Here is a 25,629-nt window from a genome sequence, read left to right as displayed (position 1 = left end):
AAATCACGGTAGAATTCCTCGAGGGCTTCTTTTCCATGAGTCCAGATGATGAAGATGTCATCAATGCAGCACAAGTAGAGTAGGGGTGTTAGGGAACGAGAGCTAAGGAAGCATTGTTCTAAGTCAGCCATAAAGATGTTGGCTTACTGTGGGGCCATGCAGGAACCCATAGCAGTGCCGCTGACTTGAAGGTATATATTGTCCCCAGATGTAAAATAGTTGTGGATGAGGACAACTGAATCCATTCAGTAAGCTCAAGTGACAAAGGATAAAATGTTATCTTCTAAGTGTTCTTTCAGGATTTCCTGTTTCCTCACATGCACTCCCCATAAGTCTTACTATGGTAGTCCACTCAGCAGGGTTGGGCATGGCATCATCATCAATTGACCATCAGCACCATTCTTGATTTCATCCAAAGGAGAGCACTTGAGCAATATCAGGGCTATATATAGTGTTCTCAATTCCAGCCAGCCTTGTTCACCCTTCTGTCCAAGGAAGCCACTGAGAGACAATCAAGGAGCTCCACAACATCACTTTTACAACTGCTTTTCAGAGCAGAACCACACTCTGACTACTGGGCATTATACAGTGGCCATTATTTTCAGATAATTTGACAGAATTCAACATTTATCTTACTGTAGCACTTAAGACACTTTAGCCAGGTTGGGGTCCCCTCATGTTAATCACTGAACAAACAAGGCAAAAGACTGTCCCTGCCCCAAAGAACTTACCATGCTTAAAAAGTTTCCAGTTTTTCTTTAGATAAAGAGTCCTAGGGAGGATTGCAAATACTGAGGTAATGTTAATGAGTTATCTAAGGCAACTGAAATGTTTTGAAGTGTAACCGCTGTATCATAGAGCTCTCCCCCAAAAACATTTCAGATAAAAAACTCTATTTGTATGAAATCATCTGGGCTGTGTATTGCTTGGATAGATTTGGGAGATAAGATAATATTAAATTCCACTTGCAAACAGAATTCCATAAGTATGCTACATAATCATCCGAAACACTAAAACTTGAAACAGTAGATACATACCAGTTAGGATTATCTGGAGCATTAGACTGATTCAGTGTGTCAGTGTCTGAGACAGCCTCTGGGAGAGAAGTGGCCAGGAACATATGACCAGAATTTCAGACTGAAATCCAAACTCAGGCGCAGGTGGGCAGGGCCAGCTCCAGGCACTAGCGAAGGAAGCAGGAGCTTGGGGCGGCCAATAGAAAGGGGCGGCATGTCCATCGATTGTTGAGGTGGCACATCCGGGTCTGCAGGGGCAATTTGGCAATGGGTCCTTCAGTCCTTCACTTCCTCTTCATGGCCGCTCAATTGTTTTTTTGGGTTTTTTTTCTTCGCCGCCACTGTGGGCGGCAAAAAAGCTGGAGCTGGCCCTGCAGGAAGGAGAGTTCTTTGAGCTTGTGAAGGAAACACTGAGGTGTCTCAGTTCTCAGGCTGCTGTCCATTGTTCTGCCTGAGAGCTGAAGTATCCTTCATTTGGGGGAGGGGTGGGATTGTGGCCCAGTGTAAACAGATGTCCGCAAGATGATTCATCCAACTGTAGCTACGCACAGCGCAAATGTTTAATTAATCAAGCCTCTTGTCCTTATTATCCCTGTACTGGGTTTCACTGATAATGACCCAAAGGAACATTCTGCTTCTGTGTGTGAATTATATTTTATTTACAAGGTTGTCACTTGTTCATCTGATTTTCCTTTCCTAGCTGGGAGAAAAATATTCCTGGTGTCCTTTATAATCAAAAAATGCCCAAAACTCTAAATCAGAGATGGTTAAAAAGGTTTCCTTGTGCAAATAATTCCTTTAATCTCTTAAATTAGAATAACCCAGTGCCTCCCTTGCCTTGCATTATACATGGTACACAAATATTTATCTAGACTCTTATCATTAAAACTAATGAGCTTTATGGATCAGAAAAAAGAACAAAGGCAGGCCCAGCCAGTTATAAAGGGTTACATTTTGGTACAACGCCTGGGGTACAACAGTGGCATTCAGGCCTAATTCATTGACAATGATACAGCTACCCCCAAAGCCAATCTATGGAAAGAGAGTGTTAAGTAGGATATTGTTTGCATTAAGGGGCTGACTTTTCCACTGGGTAATCATCAGTGAAACTGAGCGAAGGGCAAATGAGGATGGCAGGCCTGATTAATTAAACATGTGCTCCAGTGCTAAATGCAAGACTTATGCTATTGGTTTTACAAGAGTCATTGATATTAATACCACTGGCAGAAATTGTGAACTGCTGTTTACTGAATCCATTTTTCACAGCAAAACTGGTGTTAAATGTACCAGTCAGGGCTTGCAGAAATGCTATTGTATCTCTCCAAATGTTACCCATTTTATACAGTAGTGTGCTGCTATTACATGTTCAACTGTCATAATTTCTATTATAAGCTCCAATTTCTAAGGCTTTTTAGTTTGGCTATAAATTCAGTTTGGACTGAAGCTTGATGTATACAGATCTCAATTCAAGATGTGTTTTGTTATTTGTGTGTGTGTGTGTGTGCGCACGTGCAGTCTTTTTAAATAAGTAAAAAGAAATATAAAACAGTTTAGGAGCTTGCAAGTTACTACAAAATGTAAACATAGCTCATAGCAGCTTGTGAGGCTTTATGCCCATCTATATGTTATGTTTTGCTACATTGAAAAGTAGCAATGAGCATGAGGATTGGGACAAGCTGAAATTGGGGGAAAATAGCTACTGCACCTGGACACTTCCTTTTATAAGCAACAAGTGTTATTTGAGAAATATAAGCAGTTTTCCAAATCATTGCCACACAGGTGTCAAAAATGCAATATTAACAATTACAAATATGAACATATTACTTTTGGTTTGAAAGAAACTTAATGCAAAGATGTAGACAAGTGGTTATCTATTGGCAGTGGTATTCTTTTGGTGGAGAATGAAAATCATTGCATCAATCAGACCTAGTTGTTTCTGGGCTTTATCTAAAAACAATTCTGACTTTGCTCATTAACAAATCACAGGAGAGCAATTTAACCACTAAGAAAGGGATTTTTTGTTTTTGATTTTTTTTTTTTTTTGGACCAGTGCATTTAGTGAGAGTACTGTATGAAAGGTAACCAAATATCTAAGTATCTATTTGTCTTCTGTCCATTTTGAAAGGTATTTGGTGTGTTAATTTTTCCATAGCTATGACTGTCTACATTTTTTGACCCATTCCTCCAACTTTGGGAGGAGTTGGTTCCAATGAAGAGCTCCTAATACTCTAGCGACCACTAGTAAATGAAAATTACTTAATTCTTCTTTTTTTGAGCATTATCGTTTCTGCTAGGAAGATCTAGGAGAATGTAGTAAATTTTCCAACGTTGGTAGCACCTGCTCTGAAATGATAATCCAGCTCGGGTTTTCTGGAGCAGCAATTTCCCAGATCCATCTTGACATGACAAATAGTAAGTTACCATGTTGAAGGAAAACACATAATAAGACATGTATTTAAACATAGAACAAGCTGAGCCACTAACCTCAGAGAGGCATGTCTCTTATTTTACCCCCAGGAAGTCCTGAGAGGTTCAGTTAGAGACCTCTCAGAAATCTGGCCAAACTGAAAGTGCTGAGCTAATTTTCAACAGGCTCAGCAGCTCTAGTGTGCTGGTCTGGTGTCAAGGCCGAGAGCGTTTATGAAGTTACTGACTCAGCACCTTTATCTTGCTGGCTTCTAGACTCAGGCTTCTGTGAGGCCTCTTGCTCAGCTCCACTAGTTTTCTGCAAAGTGGAAGCCTCTGTGAGGTTACTGGCCCACCACCTCTGGTTTACTCTGATGTCAAGGCACAAGCCTCAGTAACATCCCAACACCACTAGCATGCTGAGTTTCTGCCAAGCCAGAGGACTCTGTGAAGTCACTAGCTCAATACTTTTTTAAGACCTCTTACCATAGACTGGGAGATTGCATCCTTTTATTGCTTGTGTCACGTTTGATTTATTGAAATGACTGTATCAGGGGACGTTAAATCATGTGGCAATGATTTGCATTTTTTCATGGGAATAACATGAAGCCAATCTGGCAACAAGACATAAATAAACATTCAAAACACAGGGCTTCCTTTACATACCCGCTTTTCACTTTTAGCAGTGGCGTGGTAATAAGTCAAAAAATCTGGTGGACAGATGCTACTTCGAGTTATAGAACAGAGTTCAGCATTTAGAGCTGACAGACCAGGGATTTAATCTTATTGAACTTGTAGTATCAGACCAGGACCATTAACAAGCTGCATCCTTCCCTTCCTCACCGTCACTTTCATTTGTAAAATGGAAAAGAAATTTTGGAACACTGTGCCCTTGTCTACATTCGGGTTCTAGATGCTGGATTAACTGCACCAGTGCAGTATAAGGCCCCGCTGCAAGTCACTGTTTGAATCAATGTGGTAGGTCTACACTAGGATTTGCATCACTAAATTATGTCAGTGGCTAAAACCCCCTACTGTACACAAGTCCTGAGTTTAAAAAGAAACACTAATGGTATGGCGTGGGTGAATTAGCATTACTTATAGTGACGTGCTAAATTACCTGAAACGGGTGTTCCCAAATTGTCTATTTGAGAAATCAAGCTATTCACAGCTACATAGCTGCTCTTTCAGCTGTATCTGTATGGGACACTGGGGAAATCCAGCATCTCGTTAGGTTTGTGACGGGTGTGAATTTCTTACGGGTATCCTGAGGATATACCTCTCTCCAAGCTTCATATGTAAAAGCAGTCTTCTGGATCCAAATACGTTACCAGCACCCAGCTAAGAGACAACTTGGATTGCTTTTCAGGTATTGTCAAATTAGGTGAGACTTCTTTATGTGGAAGAGTAATATTACCATAATATGTCCCTGATGTGTGTGCTAAGAAATTTACCACACTCTGCATCCTGTACAGTTAAATGCAGTGTGAACTTCCTATCCATCCACTGAGGAAAGCAGGACTCTGGGCTCTACTTTTGGCTTTGTCACTTGTTGTGTGACTTTGAATGGGTCAGTTAACCTCTTTTCCCCAGTTTACTTGTGAAACAAATACTTGCCTGATTCACAGGAGTATGATGATGCTTAATTAATGCTTGCAAAGCATGTTTAGGTTCTTGACTGAAACTTCCTATATGTACAAAGTGAAGTTGCATAGGTGGTGTCTATTCTTTAGAATAACTCTGCACCATGCATATAGATGTGGTAGCTAATGACAGTAGTTACATCTGACAAATCTGTATTTAATTATTACTAATGACTATAAATCCAACCTCAAGAAAACAAAAACCAGCCTGATCCTTGGCCCTAATGTGCACCACACTGTGCTCAAGCTATTATTATTTATTTCTATGCTTTGTTTCTTTTAAAAATGTTTGTGCAGTCACATATCCTGGCTTCAGCCAGAGTCAAAACTGGAAACCCCCAAGAGACCACAAAGAAGGAAGATCTTCTAGTCCAAACAAGGGCCTATCCCACAATGCTTGGCATGGGTCCCTAGTGCTGGTGCACATTTGCAAAACTAGTTGCCTAAAATTAGGTTCCTAAGTCCCAATTTTGGCACTTTAAATAAAAGGATCCTAATTTTCAGAGTTGCTGGCAATTCCTATTGACTTAGCTGAAAGTTGTGAGTGCGTAGGATGTCTGAAAATCAGCTTAACTGTAGGTACCCAGGTTTGAAAGTTTTGTCTATAATGCCTGTGGTGTATATATTTGTACCCATCTATAGTTTTGGTTTGTTCATATTAATGCTGTGAAGGGTTCTGTCATGCATAGGAATCTATGTGTGCATTGTGAGGATGAGCGGTAGATGCTGCTATGTAGAACTTTGAAATTTTTTGATGAAAATTTTTTTCAGAGGAAAAATAGTCCTGTTTTTGAAATCAGAAATTTTCAATAAAACTGTTTTAAAAATAAAAATGAAATTAGAAAAGGCAAAAAATGTTGCTTTTTTCAGTTTCTGGCTTATTGATTTTCCTTTTTTTAACGCTCCCTTTTTCCTCCTTTTCCTTCCCCATCTTCTCGTTTAAGTGGCAAAATGAGTGGAAAAAGAGAGAGAAAAAGGAGGGAATCAAAAACCCATCTAATTAACCAACCAAAAGTTTTCTATAAACCTTTTCATGAAAATTTTTTAATAAATGTTCCTTTTTCAAACCCATCAAACAAAAATATCTTCAATATTTTGCAATTTTCCCCTCACCATTTTTCTCCTACGTTCTAACTCCGTGGTTTGTGTGTGCTATGCTGGGCTTCAGGTTGTGCCCTGCAGTGCTGCCATCGCCTTGGCGCTTCTCACGGTCGCCAGCCTGGTGTTCTCGCCGCTGGTGCCAGAGGCTCGGGTGCTTCAGGGAGCCAGCACTGAGTGTCATTTGCAGCGATCTCTGCTGAAGGTGCACGAAGTCCCTACTGTAACCTAAAAGCTTCTCCAGTAAACTCAAGGTATGTGACTGTACTGTGTATCTATACTTAAACTCAAAGAAAGGGTGCCAAAATACCAGTTCACCCAAGGGCCGGCCCTGTCAGGAAAGCATGGCTATTCAGGAAAGCGGCTTAAGCACTTGCTTAAATCCTACTGAAGTCAATATGGCTTACGCTTGTGATTAAATTTAGGTACATTCTTAAACGCTTACTTGAATAGGGATGGGCTTAAACAATCGCTTAAATTATTTCCAGAAATGAGGCCTCAGTTTGTATTCCCTTTCCCTCTGTGGGTAGCACATATGGTGCTCGAATTGTGCATTGATTTCTTTTATAACAGTATCCTTGGTTAGCTGAATTTCACAATGAGGTTTAAATGGATGCATTCCTTAGGGCTATATATCACATTCTGGGGTGCACTCCATACCAGTGAGGGTTTATGTCACCACCTGCCCTGCAACTTTGGGTGCCTCAGTGCTTTGCTGTTGAAACTCTCAACCTAGGTCATGCACAAACAGCCAAAATAGCAGGCAGCTCACATCCTGAGTGTCTGGGTGTAGCTGCAGGCCTAATCCAGCACTTCTGACCCCAGCAGCCTGTCAGCAACACACAAGCCACACGCTGGCTCCCAGCAGCTGTGGTTACTACTGCAGGGTGACCCCCACACTCCAAATCCCAAATTTCCTCCCAAAACGTGTTCTGCACAATCCAGACCTTTCTTGGACAGTCCAGATATTATAGGGCCCCTACCCCTATCGGGGTCAATACACAACAGTTTGCTACTTTACCAAACAGTTCAGTTTAAACATAACACTGGATTAGTTTCGATTAAAAAATAAAATAAAACAAGTTTATTTGACAACAAAGAGATTTTAAATGAGCACAAGTAGAATGTATTAAAGTCAGGAGTAGTTACAAGGCAAATAAACATAAAATACTGTCTTGTAGCTAAAACATAACAAACTAGACTTGATTCAAGGTCAAATCCTTACCACGTGCTCCCAGCAACATTGCTGACCAAATTCTCAGGTCTGGATGCCCTCCCTCCCCCCGCAAAAAAAAAATAAAATAAAAAATCAAAGGCTAGTTCCTTTGTCTTTTTAGGTGAAAGAGAGAGTGAGTGAGAGAGAGAATTCCTGGAGTGTTTTTGCACCTCACTTTTATAGTCCAGTCACCCTTCAAAATACGTTTTCCTGAGGGTTACCCCTAGATAAAGTTCCTTTCCACTGTGACAATGGAGACATGGAGTCTCATGGTGAAAGAGGTTCCATGTTGTTATGTGTTAAAATGCAGACCGACTGTTTCTGCCCTTCTTGTTGCCAAAACACTGGCCACTTGACTGGTGATTGCCAATCAGCTTTGATGACACCTGGCTAGCATGTCCTTTGTCTTTGAGAAACAGGTTTACCCCCCTCTCCAGACTTGTCTAGTAAACACATTTCAGTCATAATTTCAGTTTATGTTCATAACTTTACATATAATGTTCCTACACACATTTTACCATGATATTATTGACCAGCAAGTTATTAGTTGACATATTTTGTACAAAGATTATTACGATGGTGTGTCAGGTGTGAACAAGGGAAGCCTAAGAATGCCCATGCTCCTTAAGCGAAGCAGAGAGGAGTGACTTAACCAACTACCATTCAAGGCTTCATTTTCTATTTAAATATTTTGTTCTAATCTCTCACTTCCTCTTTAACTTGGCAAAATGACCGAAGGAAAAACAATGGCCTTCCATTCCCCAGTTTACAACCTGTCAGAGTGAGGGATTTTTTCCAAACGGTGGGTGCTGGGTTGTTGTTTTTTAATCTGAGGTCATATACTCAGGGGTTTTTTTTAATGACATGACAAAACTGACTATGGTGAAAAACCACAGAAATCTAAAAAAGCAGAATGAAATATGGAGATTGAATTTGTGCAGATAATTAATACTATTTTTTGGCATTCTGAGCATGCTATGGAAGAAATTCTCTGCAAGTGATATTTCCTGTAGCATTAGGTACATATAATCCCCTGACTAGGAGCCTTGTGACTCCCCGAATTACAGCGTCAGTGATATTCTGTCAAAGCAGCACCCGTCTTTGTTCATCACGGCATTCTGCAAGTCTGCTTGGCGAGCAGCATTCATCGTGTTGGTATGAAGTGTATCCATGGTACTACTTGCCTGGTGCTCATTGACTTCCTGAAAGGTGACATTTGGGGAGCCAGTCCTGGATACAGCACACCAGCATGCATCTAGCACCAGCAGCTCTGCTTTAACAATTAGAAGAAGTTTATTTTTGAACAATTGGCTGAATTCAGGCCTGGTGAAATGCCATGAGTCAGGAGAACATCTCTATGCAGAACAGCACTTCAGCACATGCTTTCCTTTCAGCATATGTTTAAAGCTAAGCATGAGCTTAAGTTCTGTCTTAAATAGGCGTGGACAATATACTTCAATACTTTCCTAATTAGGGCCTGGATAGGTACAACTCAGCTGAAGTCACCCATTTGCACTAGGCCTAAATGTGACCTATATTGTATTATGTTTGAACAGTAATGTTTCTGCAAGGTTAAACTGAGAATGAAGCGGGATGAGAAATGTTATATATTCTCCAGCGCTGAGATCCCATATCACAATTGTCACCCATATCAAAATAAATGGTAGGGCAATCACCTTGAATTTGTTGGGGATATTGCATAGTTTTCCCTTCTATAGGCTTATCTGACAGGACAAACTCTTCAGTTGTCCCATTGTGGTGATAGTTGCACTGTCATTAATGGGCAGCAGGTTTAAAACAAATAAAAGGAAGGTCTTCTTCACACAGCACACAGTCAACTTGTGGAACTCCTTGCCTGAAGAGGTTGTGAAGGCTGGGACTATAACAGGGTTTAAAAGAGAACTGGGTAAATTCATGGAGGTTAAGTCAATTAATGGCTATTAGCCAGGATGGAATAGTGTCCCTAGCCTCTGTTTGTCAGAGGGTGGTGATGGACGGCAGGAGAGAGATCAGTTGATCATTACCTGTTAGGTTCACTCTCTCTGGGGCACCTGGCATTGGCCACTGTTGGTAGACAGGATACTGGGCTGGATGGACCTTTGGTCTGACCCAGTATGGCCATTCTTATGTTTTTGTTTGTTGTAGATGTGATCACTCTGTCGTACAATAACATGGGAACGTAAATCTGGAAGGAACCTCTGCACAGAGGCAGGATTAAGTATACCTAGACCATCCCTAACAGATGTTTGTCAAACCTGTTCTTAAAACTCCCAATGGGTGTTCCAGTGCTTCACTGATGGCTGCATTTCAACTTCAGCGTATTGTAATGCTGTTTTGGAATGTGGTGATATCTTGTGGGCTTGAACGGGGTTTAACAACATGCCAAAGTCTCACAAGTAATGACTGCAGCGAGGGAATGGGAAATTGCCCTAGTGATTGGGGATATCTCAGAAATATTTGTTGGACTTGAAGTCTAGCATCGCAATGATCTGTTTAATTTGTTTTACAAGGCACATACAAAAGTAGATGGGAGCCCTCCTATCCCATTTAGGTGATCAGCCACAAAGTTCATTTTCTGAACTAGAAAATGGAGCTGATAGTTGCAGCAGTTTTTTCTGAGAGAGAAATGGTAGTAAATAGCAGAGCCATCAGGGTTTTTATGGTTCTATAGTTTCATTCCCCCTGGTTTCTGTGAACAGTAAAGGATTTACTGAGGAGCATCTTCCACACTTTTATGCAAAGACCTTCCATTCAACCGCAGAATATTTACATGCATGAGGCTAAGGGCAAGAAACCCATATGCTCTTGGGGTCTCAATTCCAGGGTGTAATGGCAGGATCATTGCTTTAGGGCTACCATAGATGCATTACAGTTGATCAAGGTGGAGTGTCCGCAACAAAGTGAGAATAGGGGCTGATATTTTCTTGCGCTCAAGGGCTTGGACAACCTGTGTGCAAGCAGTGTTCCAGAAGCAAGGGGAGTCCTTTACCAATCCTTGCAAAGCAGCAGAGACGCCATATTGGGAAGGAATAAACCTAAGATAATGTAAAGTAATAAAGGGAGTTGTGGGCGGGTTCTCTGAGGTAGGAAGGTCAGAACAGCTTGGACTTGGAAAGCTGGGCTTTTGGTTCAGTAACCAAAGCACATACACCAACAAAATCAGGTCTGAGTGTTCCAAAACACTGCTTGGGGTTAAGGGTAGTGTGATGATATCACAGCTGTTGAAATGCTCACTGTTAGTCATGAGCAGCTATAGAGGAGCCATATCTGGCAATGTCATGAAGATATGCATACACTTCATATTGTCAGCTGGAATACATGTAGTAATTTTCTTAAAGGAAAAAACTCAATTTAAAAGGGCCTTATTTGTAACAAAAGATCTTCATAAGGCTGTTCTTAGCAAGAGGGATCTGTAGGTATCGCTGTGACTCATACAAATTAGAAAGGCAGACAGAATCAATCAAATTAGAGGTCAATGCTACTGCCATTCACTGGAGCTATTTTTTCTGGGATTATGGATGTATTAACTGTTCTGAGATCAATGCAAATCTGAATTCCTGGTTGGGTCACACCAGATTCAAATTCTGAATTGGTTCCTTGTTGACTTCCTGAAGACATTGACTCCTTGGATATTGGGGTAAATTACCTTCTGATGTAACTCCACTAAAGGATAGGAGAGTTATGCAGCAGAGTGTTTCACTTATTGTTCCATTTGAGGCTGATCACAAACAGGTTGAAGTAGAAGTTTTCTATGCTGCTGAATGCAAGTAGAGTCTCTATGTCATGTAATCTGGGAGCTAAAGTTTTCCTGTGATTTGAATTGGAGCTTTGCCATAATATGTCTGTTGAACTGAGGATATGTCAATTGAGGACATGGGTAAAATGATTAAGGAGAGTGACCTTTGCACCATTATCTGCTAACAGTGGGGTGGGAATGTGATATTTATGGTATTAATAAGAATTTGCAACTTCCCTTGCACCTTTCGTAAAGAGCAGAGCCAGAATACAGTTAATTTTTCAGAGAAGTTAGGGTGAGGAAACTTAGGCCTTGTCCACATTACAGGGATAAGTCGACCTAAGTTACACAATAAACCTTACGCTTATCATTCTGGTGGAGTACTGGAGTCAACAGGAGAATGATCTGTGGTTGATTTAGTGGTCCTTCACTACACCCACTAAATAGACCCCCAGTAGATCGATCGCTGCAGCATCAATCCCCAGTAAGCATAGACATGCCCTTATAGTGAGATGGTAGTAAGCATTAGTTTTCAGTAATGTACATTGTAGAAACATTTACATCCCTTTTCACTAATTATAAGGCTGCCTACATGTTTTTGTAAATGAACTCATGCATGGCCATGTTAAAAAAGGAAAAAATCCTGGAAATAAGCTGATATCTAGAGACTAAAACAATGAAGTACAGCAGAAACATCTGAGAGAGAGAGAGAGAGATCTAATTAAATAAAATCAAATGTGGCTGAGTTCTTTGTTTTGTTGTTTTTAAACTGTAAGTAACTAACTTGGTGCAAAAAACTAGAATTAGACTCACACTAGAAATTTTTGTTCTCAGTGCTACATAGGACAATGAACCCTGCCCATGTTCTTTATTTTATTTATTCATCATTGTGGTTGCTGTGCCATCGCTAACCTTTGAACTCAATCTAATGCTTCCCCCCCCCCAAAAAAATTATTTTCCTTGGGAGTGGGCGTAATCTCATTACTTCTGGAGATCTCACTGAAAGGTCACTATACGGGGACTTGGTGTCACTGTAGTGTTATTACTGAGCTCCTGCTCTTTGTCATATTCCATTGCAGACCTGGATTTAACTTGACAGCACTAAATGTTTTCTTTGAAACTGATTCAACTGTTTAGTATCACATCCCACCCACCCACATGCAAAAAGTCCCCAAGTGTCAGCAGTCATGGATAGTTTTCTGAAAAACATGAATTCCACGGCTCCTGTCACAGCTGTGACAAAAATGCAGCTTTAGCTATGACTCATCCATTGAAATTCTGTTTTGTATAGTGGTTATTTTATTTGTTTCCTCCTTTTTGGTACTTCCTTTTTCTTTTTAGTGGACAAAACTCTAAGCCTTTCCACACCATGGCATGCTCAAATCTATACATTATAGCTAAGCAACTGCCTCCTCCTAATAAGCCATCACCTTTTTGGTAAAAAAAATTACAAGCTTCCAAAATCAAAAGGCTTCCCACTGTCCTTTACTGATGTGCCCTCTGAAACGTCATCTATGCTAACATGGAGAGAGAAGGGACATATCTTTTCTTCTGGAATGGTGGGAGCCTGGGTGATGTGAACACATGTAGGTCATGTGTTACAGTTAGATTGGCTAATGCACATCACTGCTCCCTTACGAAACCCCAGTGGACTCAATATCTGTACCTTAAGGTCAATGGAGCTTCACATGGGCACTGGGCTTGACCTGATTGCTGGCTACCATATAGATGTAATGTGAAGAAAGTCAATCCCTCACCCACTCTAACCATGTCCTGCAAAAAGGAGATATCAATTAATCTCTCCTGGCCAATCTACACATTGGTGGGGAGCAAAGACTAAATTTATTATTTGAAGAAAGGAGAGTTCTAGGTAAAATTATAGTACTGACCAAAGAAAACTTGGCAGTCAAATGAATACTAATGAGAGAGAGAGATGCCATATTCATCTGCCCTGTATATATGGGAGACAGAGAGCGTGAGAGAGAAGACTACCAAGTGTATCTTGGGATCAATAGGTTGTGTGTGTGACAGAATGTGTGGGTATAAGGAAATGTGAATACATTTAGCAGAGAATGAGTGAGAATATGTGAGTGAGTTAACATATGGTGGAACAACTGAAGAGCTGCAAGGACATACAGATCCAGGCCTGTGACGGCAAGGAATAGAACTTTACATCATTCTACTGAAGTGAGACCAGAAGGCAGGGCTGACTGTGGAGGGAATTCTTACTGTCTATCATGTGGCAATGTAAATTCATTTTAAGAGTCCTGGGAAGGGAAATGACACCTAATAACTGAAGTTTCTGTCCACTTGGTTAAGGACACTAATCAAACTTTCCAAGTTTTAGGGAAAATAAAATAAAATAGAATAAAAGAAAATCACAGACTACATCCTCCTCCTTCGTTATGTATTTTAAAATAGATCCTGGGTGATGAATTTGCTGGAATCTGACTACATACATAGCCTAATGGCCCAGTGCTGACTTAAAAAACAATTGTTTAGATACAAAGTCAATGACTGGTAGTAGCAACATTAATTTAAGAGAACCAACCCAAGCTTTGGGCAGAATTCCTCACTTAGTTTTTACTCAGGCAACCTCTGATTTAAGTCAATAGGTGCTTGCCTGAGTAAGGTATGAGTAAATAATACAAGTTAGCGGCAAACTGCATTAAAGATGCATCGGGGTGCTGAGTGTGTGTCAGGTGCTTGGTCGAACTGGATATTATGAGCTTCCTTTACAGGACTCCTGAACCACCATTTAATACTTCCATAAGCAGAGGATCTAGATCAACAGCCTCCAGCCCCTTTGCAGTTTCCATAAGTAAGGCAAACTAAACTGGTTGATTGCTCCCTAAAGATGTATGAATACTTGGGATGAGGAGCACTATACCCAGAGTGGAAGAGGAGCTGGCTGCTTGGGTGTCTCCTTTCCTTGCTACAAGACTTTGCAGGGTGGGTATGACGTACTGATTGGGAGCTGTGATTCACTAATTTCAAACCTTAGATTCTTTTCCATTGAATACTGGGAGGTGATGGTTCAGTGTGATTCTTATTTTATCTGAAGTAATTTGCCTTTCTCTTGATGCCACAGATGGAGATATATTCCTTCTCTGCAACAGGATTGTATGTTCCCCTACTACAGGAAGAAGACCAGAATCCATGGAAAATCCTGTGTTAGCTGTGTTGATCCCTGGCTAGATGCACAGATGGACCCCTCCACTCCCCTGCTGCCACAGCAGGGTAATGCCTGAGAGAAGTTGTTATGCTTCCTTTGCCGCTCTGCCCTTTAATGGGTCTCAGATAGTGAGGGAAAGTTAATTCTGTTCTGATCATTATTCATGACTCTCTTTAGTATATGTTTTTTTGAGCCGCATAAGAGGGAAAATATTGTTTGGAAGATGCCTCTTCTCTGACTCCTTCCCCATCATCCTTGCCATGTCCTCTTTGCCCACATCACACGTGGATTGTGTATAGATTATGCAGACAAGCTGCTGGTGGTGAGTGTCTGGTCTGGCTGCCATTCACCTTCATGCCGCTGCTTGCTCCTTTTCCCCTGGATTGCTGTGCTTTCGTTCTCTCCTGCCCCCTATTGCTGAGATGAAGATAAGAGCCTAGCCTACGTTTCTAATTTAAACTCTGCCAGTTGTAGGTATTTGGGATTTCAGAACTGAGCTGTGGAAGTGGGTGCGTGCTCTGCAGTCTGTGAGCTTATTCCTAAACATTCAGCCACAGTCTCACACTGTTAGTTCTTCACAAAGTTTTTGTTTTGTTTTTAACAGTGAATTCTGCCATGTGTGTTGCTCAACAGACTCACAACACAGCCCATAACGGTCCCTCATTGTTTCAGAACATCCTGTCATGTTCTTTTTAAAATACAAAACAAAACCTTGTCCCAGTTTTCCACAGAAATCCTGTGACTTTACACATGATTCCTTTAACTCTGTTAATGTTGGGCCATCTCCCAGTTGAAGGAAGTTCCCATATTCTAAATAAGAAGATCCTGCTGAGTCAGCTACTTCCTGAACAAACAACAGAAGCAGACGTGTTAGGTATTATCTCACAGACAGGCAAATCTTCCAATGCTTTTAATTTTTATCCAGAGTTTTTCACATTAGGTTTGTCACATTTTCTCTGTTAGTTCCAGTCTTCTTAGGTGACTGAAATCCTTTCCTTCAGTGAAGACGACCAAATTCTGTTAGAAGTGAATTAGTGCAATGCTATGCTTCAGAAAAGACCTATACATGTTATAGAGAACAAGAACCTTCCTGTAGTGTTTTAAACCAACCTAGAGAATTCCAAAGCTTGGATGAAATTATTCCAGTCTATAGGACTTCACCAGACGGATATTGACCAAAAGGGAGTTATATCAGCAATAAGGCTTGGTCCACCGAGTGACACTAAGTGGTTCCTATGAGGTGCAGAATATTATGAACTCCCATTGACCATAGTGGAAATTGAGAGCACTCTGAACTTCGCAGGATTGGACCCTAACTCAGAGTCGAATATGGTCCAGAGAGTCTGAGAGTGAGGGAGATCTTGATCAAATGTAGTGTGACCAAAAGACAGATTGTAAAAAAGAAGTTTGGCATTTTGTTGTGTTTGTGTGTGTGTGAGAGTGAGAGTGAGAGGAAAAAAAAGAGAGAAGGGAAAACTAAGCAATACAACCCTATGATTGCTAGGATTATAATTTGGCTGCTATAGCAGCAGCCTGCATGGCATTCTTCATCTACTGTCACATCTCATCTCGTTCACCTTTGCAAAGGATCTTTGTGTCACTGCTTTTGTGAAGAGATTAGGCAACTCTCAAAGAATTTCCTTGGCTGCTACCTGATATGCCATTATTCGCCTCTTATCATTTTAGCAAAGCAGTTACGCTGCTGTCAGAGGTAATGGAGACTGTGCCACTAAGAAAATTGGCTGTAATTTATTTATCAATTGTTTCTACATACCACAAAAGAGACCATCTACTTTACGGCTGGGTCTAAGGTATTTGAAAGCCCCTGAAGTTCATGGTTTTCCGGTATTCTAAGTTCTACTTATGGCTTTTCCTGTATATGACACACAACACCACTCCTGTGGTCTTGAAGGCCAATTTCTTCTTTACTTTCTTTAGTCACAAATCATTCTGAGGCATCCCTTAAGTGCATTTGTATTGTTAAGTGCACCGGCCTGATTTGGTGTTAATTCAATTTGAGTGCCTTAATATCTTATGGGGGTGATGCAATGCATGCAAGCTGTACCTTGTAAAAACAGGTTCCAGGTCTGCCTGAGAGCAAGGCACCTTTCCCATAGCAATTTACCAAAGTTGCTGATAAAATTTTCATAAGGAAACCTTTTTAGTCTGACCCTATTGTGTTATTCTACCATTAAGACTCGGGGAATTGAGACTGTCTTCTGGTGACAGTTTATCGCATTCTCCATTATTGCTGCATGCACACAACCTACTGATGGGTCACAGCTTAAACCCCCTCTCCTTAAACCATGGAAACAGCATGCAGGGCCAGAACCTGGGAGCTGTCTGCTGCCAGTTTCTCTGTATATGTGTCAATCTAAATGAACTGCACTCTTGGTAAACCGGTCCCCTCTAACCTTTGGATGATGGGAGATTGTGGGACATTTTAGTGCATTTGGGGTCAAGGGGAATGGATAGAAAGAGAGAGGAAAAGGGAGAGAAACCAACGGAAAGAAAGCGACAGCCGTAGAAAATGTAGAAAAAAGCTAGGGCAGCATTTTGATTAAAAGAAAAACTATTTAACCAAAATTGAAGGATGAAAAGAAAACAATCACTTTTATCCCCAGCATCTTTATTTAGAATAACTTCCTACTTGTTATATGCTGGGCGCCAAATTCTGCTCTGAATTAACCCACTGTAATCCTGAACACTTCCAATCCTTTAGGTGCAATTCCTTCAGATTTTAACTGAAAGCAGAATTTAGACTTACATATCTGAGCTCACTCTGACCAGAGAACAAGACCAAGGAGAACAAGGGCCTACACAGATGTTGGACACTGGTAGATTGTCTTCTCCTTCCTTCCACTCCCAACCCCCAATACCCACTGACCTAGAGTTTCTAGTAATGCTGTAGTATTTGTCGAAGAAGTTGGATTTAAATACACAGATATCACTTAAGTGTGGTTTGTGTGTCTGGTACTGAATACTGTGACATCTACATTTGTCAGTTACTTATTTAAAATCCAGTAAAATAAGTTTTTATAAAAATACTATTGAATGTTCTGGGCACATGCCCTCCAGATTTCAGACCAGAATTTTGGACAACTGAAGATGCGACCACTACCTCCAAAAATAATCCTAAATTTTATATTGAGTCCAGTGCAGGCTGTAATATGACTTTAACAACGGCTATGTGACTATTCTTACAGTATGGGCCCCGTGTACGCGTGTGGCGGGGCGACGACTCACTGGTGCGGCACCTCCTGGTAGTTGTCCAGGGAATTAGCTCTTTTCCAGCTCCGGAGCACCCTCTACTGGCTGATGTCTCACCTGCCACTGGCCCCTGTGTCCCTCCTGGACCCAGGAGTTCTGCTCACTGCAGCAACCCACAATCTGGGTCTCCCCACCCAGGGGAACCCCCAATCCTCTATTCCCAGCCTTGCATCAGTGGCTACTGCCAGTCACCATTTAGCCCCCGCTCACTGGGGGCAGATGACAGTCTGTAAACCACTCATCATCGGCAAGGGAGGGTTGGACCAGCTGCCTCTGCCTATATCTGGGCTGCCTCTCTGCAGCCATAGTACCCTTTTGTGGGCCCTTAGCTTTGCCTGCAGCCTGGGTCTTTGCTAGGCTCCCCAGCTCCCTCTGCTCTTCCCCAGCACTGCTGTACCCTAGGTACCTTCCTCTAGGCAGCCAGGATCTCTTCTCTCTAGGGAGCTAGAGAGAGGGTCTGTCCTTCCTTCTGGGCCACCACCATCTTATAAGGGCCAGCTGGGACCTGATTGCACTGGCTGCAGCTGTGGCTGCTTTCCCAATCAGCCCAGCCCTCTCTCAGGGCTGTTTTAAGCCCTTCAAGGCATGGCGGGGTGACCACCCCATCACAATGCATCTCAATATTGAGTCCCTGTGGGTTGATGATAAGGCAGTTTTTATGTCTCATGGCCCACCCTGGAAAATTTGCTCCTCTCCAGATTGTCAGGAGGGACTGTCCTCTCCCACATGACTCATCTTGCAAGTGTCTAGTGAGCATCCAAGGTTTGACTTGCACCCACTGGAGTCTGTTGGAGTGTTTGCCATTTACACCAGTGAGTGCAGGATCAGACTCCAGATGAAAAATGATTAGTTCAAGTCCAGCTGGGCCAGACGAATAAATAAATCGGAGCCTCATGTGTGGAGTTAATGTTTGTTGGTAGGGAGTGTGTGTGTTCTGGGGGCCATGTACAATGCGAGTGTGTGTGACCAAGGGAAACTGATTAATTATTCGATAAAGCTGGAGGCAAACCAGGGCAGATTCACCGGTCAAAGAATGGTGCTACAGTGGAATTTATAATATGTTAGTCTATCAGCTTCTTGATCTTTGAGAGTATTCAAGGAAGATGGAGATGAGGCAATTCTTTCTTCATGGTTTCAATAGGGAAAAGAAACAGCAAGCATTTACAGCCTTTTTCTCTCTGGTGCCCAGGGCAGTGTACACTGGAAATATACACCAGTGTCAGTCATTGTAGAAGAAGTTTGAAAGCTGATTTAAAAATAATCAATCGAACAAAACCTCTTTAAATTACCAACTCACAAAGGGATGCCACTCGAGTTCTGACACGATCCAGCCTGCACCTAGAGGCTGAGAACAGCCTGCAAAGGGCTGGAGGAGAATTTCTCTAGGGCAGGCATTGCACTGAGCCCCCGTGGACAGCTCTCTGCTGGCTCCTTGCAACCTCTAGCCTGGGGAGTGTGTGTGTGTGGAGGTAGGAGGGCCCAGAGCATTTGGAAATATGGAGATTCTGGGCTGCTCCGGACTGTAGCAACACTGAGGGAGGCTGTGATAAAAGAGAATAGCCCCTGGCTGTTTCGTTTTATCTGAGGTCTGTTTTGGCCCTTGGAGCCGTCCAAAATCCCATGGGTAAAAGCCACCTTTGCGCTCCCTCTTTGTGGACTCTGGCTGCTGTGCTGCTCCTTCCAACTCAGATTTTGGAGGGGAAGATATCTGACCAGCTTATAATATCTTAAATTCTTGAAGCCTTCCCTTCCCTTCCCTTCCCTTCCCCCCCAACCCAACTATACTTTTTAGAAAGAGGGAACGGTACTAGAGGAAGCTCATGGGGATGTTCCAGATGAACGGCTGCCCACTATGTTGCTTCAAACTCCAATGAGCTGAAGCAACTAGAAAGAAGGGGTGTGAAGGTAAAGCAGCTGGTGCGATGCCCTATTGTACTGACACATACAGCAGGTGACCCTTGGAAGTGCATAGATAAATCCCATCACAGCACCACCAGCTGCATTCGGTGCTGTGAACGAGTGAATTATGGGGCCCTTCTTGACAGGCAGTTGGTGGAAAGGCATGGAGGAAGGATTATTCTTGTTACCTCCTGGGAAAGAAGAAACTGTACAGTGTGTGTAATGGAGAAATCCTGGTAGGATGGACATGGCTCTTGCACTCCTAGGCTGTGGTGGGGAAGCAGAAGATTATAATTATTGCAACATATTTTGTATTCAGAAGGGTGAATGGGTGAGGGAGGTTACTTAAAATGCACTTCAGAGGAGTATAAGTTGCACTGGTCATATAGAAATGCATTATATGCTATTCTTCAAGCAATAAATAGAGTAATTATGTGAAAGCTAGGATATCAAGTAGTAGACTATGTTCCAGAGTCCTCAGTCTTTGTATTCTCTCCCCCAAGAGCTAGCAAATGCTTAAGTCTATGATGCGAGACAGAAAAATTAAGCACAACCAGGGGGAGGGAAGCTGTCTAAAGGTCTTTGGTACCTGAATCAAGGGAGAAATGAATAGAAACTCCCTCCTCCTGCTCCATGACCGGCTAGATTGTGTATATCAGCATCAGATCTCAAGTGTTTCTGTGTGAATGTTGTCTGGGCAGCATTTTCTACAAATACTTTGAGCCCCATCACATATCTTACATACCCAGCTCTATAAGCATCCACATGAAAAAAAGTCACTAACTGCTTGCTTTCTGGCCATGAGCTGTGTGGTCAAAAGAAGTTTAGCCCCAGTTGGGGCTAGGGCAGTGTTTCTCAAAAAGGGGTCACCGCTTGTGCAGGGAAAGCCCCTGGTGGACCGGGCCGGTTGGTTTACCTGCCCCATCCACAGGTCTGGCCAATCACAGCTCCCACTGGCTGTGGTTCACTGTTCCAGGCCAATGGGAGCTGCTGGAAGCGGCTGCCAGTACGTCCCTTGGTCTGTGCTGCTTCCAGCAGCTCCCATTGGCCCAGAGCAGTGAACCGCAGCCAGTGGCAGCTGCGATTGGCTGGACCTGTGGACAGGGCAGGTAAACAAACCGGCCCGGCCTGCCAGGGGCTTTCCCTACACAAACGGCGACCCCAGTTTGAGAAACACTGGGCTAGGGCCCATATTAACAGAAATATTGGTGATTCCCTTGACTGTTCTTGGGTTCTGCTGTAAAATGAACCCTGAGTCAAGCCTCTTCCCCATGGATTTAAGTGGACATGCATCTGATTGCTCAAAATGCTGGAATATCTGAGTGGTTTATGGACCTTAAACTTGCAGTACTTCTGCATGGAATCACACACAACCACAAAGGATAGTGCGTGTGACATAATTAAAGTGTTTATGTATCATACATTTTATATATGGTGCTGCGTGGAGCTCCTGATCACTTCCGAACTTTTGTGGCAGCACAGTTTGTGGGCATCATAGGCTTCCTCCTAAATCTCCACACATCCCCTATGAACCATCCATTGTGTGTGAGTTCTACCTTGAATCCCTGCCTCTGATTATTGGAAAGCTCAGGACCTTGCCAGCAGGAAAATTTACAGCTCAACAATTACATTGTTGAAACTCTGACAAATCCCCCCCAGTTTATGGCTTTGAAAATAAGGGATAAGTGTGAGCAACTGAATATATTACACACCGTATTGAGGCCTCGTGGGGGTTATATTATGGAATCTGTTTACTTTGACTGACATTTTTCATTTTTCTTTTCTTCGAGACATTATTACTGTGATATCTGTGCTCAATATGGATTTGTTACTCAAAGAACAGCCCGGATATTTGGATAATCATTTTCTAAACAGGCTTTTTTTATTATAATTTTTGGAAGCATTCCAGTAATAATGCAACAGGCAGGCAATGGATTGAGAAAAAGCAAACAGAACTTGTATTACATTAGTACGTCACATTACAGCACATTAGATGCAGGTGGGCTTTCCAAAACTTCTCTGCAATGCAAAACAGTGCTAAAAACTCCATACTCAGACACAAAAGAAAGTTAACTTTTCCATCATTTTCTGCAAACAAAAACTGAAAGCCCCAGTGAAGAAGATGGGACTGTGTGCGGAAGGTGGAATAAATGCCACTCAGAGGCTGAGTAACATTGACTCTGCTGTGCTCACACTTGTGACCTGAACAAATCTGTACATACGGTATTACAAAATAGAGCTATGGGAAGCAAAACAAGACCCAAAGACAGCCAATCAAAGAAGAACTCCCAATCAAAGAAAGACTCACACTGAGCAATGGAAATGGCAGAATCTTTCTCTGTTATGTTTGAACAAGACACTGGAAATGTCAGTGAGAATTCTCCAGTTACTGCTGAAGTTCCCTTTTGAAAGCTCACTGTGCAGATTGGTGTAAATGAGTAAGCATCTATCACGTACAGGAGAATTAATTAGAATCGAGGTATATTTCTACTGCTTCTTTGTAGGGGAGAAAGAGAACGACCAGGGTTACTCTACCATAGCATTAAATGTATGACAAAAATTACATTACGTGTGTGTGTGTGTGTGTGTGTGTGAATTTGTACATTGTTACTACTAATTAGTTGTATTATGATAGCTCCTAGGAAAACTAGTCATGGACCAGGATCCTGCCCTCCAAGCTTTGTATTTATTAATGTTCTGGAATATCCCAAATACTCTCTTTCTCAGTGTGCCCTTTTGTTCTTTTTCTTCAGCACCTGGTGATAATACCTCTTCTGGAGAAAAATGGTGCTTATGATGTTGACATGTCTTGTTTTGTGCTTAAAGATACTGGTTTCAGTGCTTTGTAACAACATAAAAAGGAGAGAGAGAATTCCACCAATTCCTAGCTGAGCTGATCCAAGGAAGGCTGATTTGTTAGTTCTTGAGAGGTGTGAGGAACTATGAAGCAACAGCTCAAGTGATTGCAAAGCTTATGTTTGAAAGGGTAGACTGTTTCCTATGCTAGGGCCAAATTTTCCTGGTTCTTTTGTGACAGCAGAAGGCCTAAAATGCAGTGGAATGGCAACAATTTTGCTGTGCAGGCAGCCCAGATAGTGGAAACACAGTGCCCGGAGACTCACTGACCCTTTGTGCACTGTAGGGCTGAGCTCTGTGATGACTTTGTCTGAGGGAATACTCAAGGCAGTTTAGGTTAGACTAAAGGTAGTAACAGTGCAGTCAGTGGGTCTATGATATAAGAGGATTCACTGGCCACACACTCCATGAGGCTGGGGACAGGAGGCTATGTAGTACTGCAGCAATCCACAGCATGTCTGTTCAAGTTCCCAGTGTCCTGCCTTCAGAATGAGAGAGGATTCCATACCCAGGGTATCCTGGCTTTGTGTGGATACCAGTGCTTCCCCTTTGTGTGGAAATCTCCGGAAACCAGAACAGGGCAGTGTCATTGCAAATATGATACATGGGAAAATTGCATATTTTAAATCATATGGTTCATTCCTCAGCATCTCCCTTTACTTACATTTTAGTGATGTAAAGTGTAACCAGCAGCTTAGGCAATGGGTTGCATGTTACAAATAAATGTAACCCTTCTGCCCCTCTGAGTTGGCAGCAACAAGGGCCAGGTTCAGTATCCAGGGGTTCCGTTTCAATAACACAAGGCATAACCGGCTCGAGCCCCCACCCAGTGACCTGGGACACTTACATACCATACCCTCCTGGGCACCTCTAGGAGGCAATACTTCCCCTCTCGCAAGCACGGAGTCTGAGTGTAGCGAAATCTTTTTAATAAAGGAAGGAATCAATGCGGCATCCCATTGGAGAAACACCACAAACAGAGTTATAACACAAACCATAACCACCCCCCCAAGTACATTTGGCAATGTCCTTTTCCCCTTAGGGTCTTAAGTCCAATCACTCCAAAGTCCAACAACCCAAAAGTCTCTGGTCAATGCCACCACAGAATTCAAGAGTCTATCTGTAGAGGTCCCTCCCCCCCGCCTGGGTGAAAGGGGCACCTTACGTGGTCCAGGGCCAACTGCCCTGCCTCTCCGTGGGTTCTGCTTCCGCCTTCTCCACGAACTGCTCCGCCTTACCAGCCGCTCCACTCTGCTCCTCCGGCCGTCCTCACAAACTGCTCCGCTCCACCAGCTGCCTCGTGAGCTGCTCCAGTTGTCCCAGCAAACTGCTCGGCTCCGCTCGCTCTGTGGGCTGCTCCACACGCCCCACAGCTACTCCGCTCTGCCAGCCGCTCCACTCCACCAGCTGTCCTGTGGTCCGCTCCAGCCATCCCCATAAACTGCTCCACTCCGCCAGCTGCTCTGTTCCACAGTATAGCTTCAGGCTCCCCCACTAGTTAGCACAGTACTCAGTGCTCCCAGCTCAGTAATTTCAGCTCTTTTGTGATTTCAGCTCTTAGTGATCTCAGCACATAGTAGGGGAGCCCAGTGCTAGTGCACCATTAGCCCAAAGTGAGTTCAGCTCAGCAACCTGTATCTAGAGTCTTAAGGGAATAAAAAATCAACTCTGACATTCCACAGTGGAGAGAGGAGGGGGTGCAACTGGTGCTTCTAGCTCCACAAGGAGCCTGCACCACCAGGCACAAATACCTGTCCCCAACCTCTCTCTATTCACAGGGTTTTGGAACCCATGTCCCTTGTCTAGCAAGTACCATCCAACTAAGGTTGAGTCATTTCTGTCACAAAGCAGTCCCACAGCTCGATAGTCTGGGATGGGGTAGGTGTCCCTATGCAAATATTTGAGATTTCGCATTCCAGACATTCTTTCCACACTTCCCATACTTCACCACCAGATGTCAGGGTCAAATATTTGAGATTTCGCATTCCAGACATTCTTTCCACACTTCCCATACTTCACCACCAGGTGTCAGGGTACAGCTCATCCTGACTCTGCGTACATAAAAATAAATAATTTTAAGAGACAAGGTGGGTGAGGTCGTATCTTTTACTGGACCAGCTTTTGTGCGTGAGAGAGACAAGCTTTCGAATCAGACTGAGCTCTTCTTCAGGTCTGGGAAATATATTCTCAGTGTCACAGCAAAACACAGGGTGGAACAGATTGTTTAACATAAGTAGTTAGCACATATTGTAAGGGACCATGCAAGGTAGAGTGGCCCTTTAACATCTCTACAGTCATAGGACAAAATGAAGGGGATAGTGGTTTACAGCCATAAATCCAGTGTTTTTGTTCAGCCCATGATTTTTAGTGTCTAGCAGAGTAATGAATTTAAGCTCCGAGGCTCATCTTTGGAAAGTATTGTGCAGGTTTTCTTTGAGCATGAGGACTGATAGGCCAGATATAGAGTGATCACTTTGTAAATAATACATGATCACTCATGTAAATAATGTTCATTTAAATAAATACACAGGGAAATAATCATGTCACGCACACAACCACATTTTCCCCTTTATTAGAGACTATAAACCTTGGGAAGACAGAACAAGGGGTAAGTCAATCAATGATCTTTTCATGAAGCTTCTTCAACATATTTTCAGCCGCATGAGAATTTCCAAGGCTGGTCATGCATTCAGAGCTGTCCCTACTGGTGATCAGTGCATGAGAAGTCTAACTGACTCTTTGCTGAAGAATGAAAAGAAAAAGGCACTGAGTGGCTTCCTAGATTTGGTTTAAAGCCGGATCAAATTAAAACAAAGAATTTCTAGTAGTTATCTATTTCACCTAAAAGTGTCCCAGGAAGGCCATTGGCTCAGCAGGTTCTCCGCACTCCCAGCACCAGTGTAAGCACCACTTGTGGTTGATTTGCACTGGGAAGCAACACAAAGCTGATGGGGCACAGAAAATTTGCCAGATATGAGAGAGAGAGAGAGCTGGTTTCATGGCCAGCCCAATGTTTCTTTCTGAAAGATGAAGACTTGAACTGGAAAAATAGTAAATGTACTCTGTAATGTTTTCACTTGCCACTTCCCCATAGTCCTTACCATGTTTTTTTCACCTGGGAGCAGTGGGGAGAAAAGAAGTAAGGACATGTCAAAATTGTGTGTCACCTCCAATGTCCATAGTATACAGTGGCCTGGGAATAATTAGTGAATGGGTTGGAGGAGGGGAGTCTGATCTAGAGCTGTGTGAATAACTGATGTCTGGACAGAACTCAAAACAAACATTTTACAGTAAAACAAAAAGAAAAAAAATAG

At 42.6% G+C, this 25,629-nt stretch overlaps 1 protein-coding gene across 1 annotated transcript in view; it reads left to right on the top strand.

Moving 5' to 3' along the window:
* The window catches only part of CCDC171 (coiled-coil domain containing 171), a 272,987-nt gene extending 250,945 nt beyond the window's left edge, over positions 1 to 22,042 (top strand). The window contains exon 26 of the mRNA XM_075067320.1: positions 21,250 to 22,042. Within this exon, the coding sequence (XP_074923421.1) occupies positions 21,250 to 21,264 (15 nt within the window). The 3' untranslated portion in view covers positions 21,265 to 22,042. The remainder of the gene's footprint in view (positions 1 to 21,249) is intronic.
* Positions 22,043 to 25,629: the final 3,587 nt, after the last annotated feature.

Source organism: Chelonoidis abingdonii, chromosome 6, assembly GCF_003597395.2.
Source record: "Chelonoidis abingdonii isolate Lonesome George chromosome 6, CheloAbing_2.0, whole genome shotgun sequence".
Classification (NCBI taxonomy): domain Eukaryota; kingdom Metazoa; phylum Chordata; order Testudines; family Testudinidae; genus Chelonoidis; species Chelonoidis abingdonii.
Note: the sequence above shows the minus strand (reverse complement) of the source record. Positions and strands in the feature narration are given on the sequence as shown.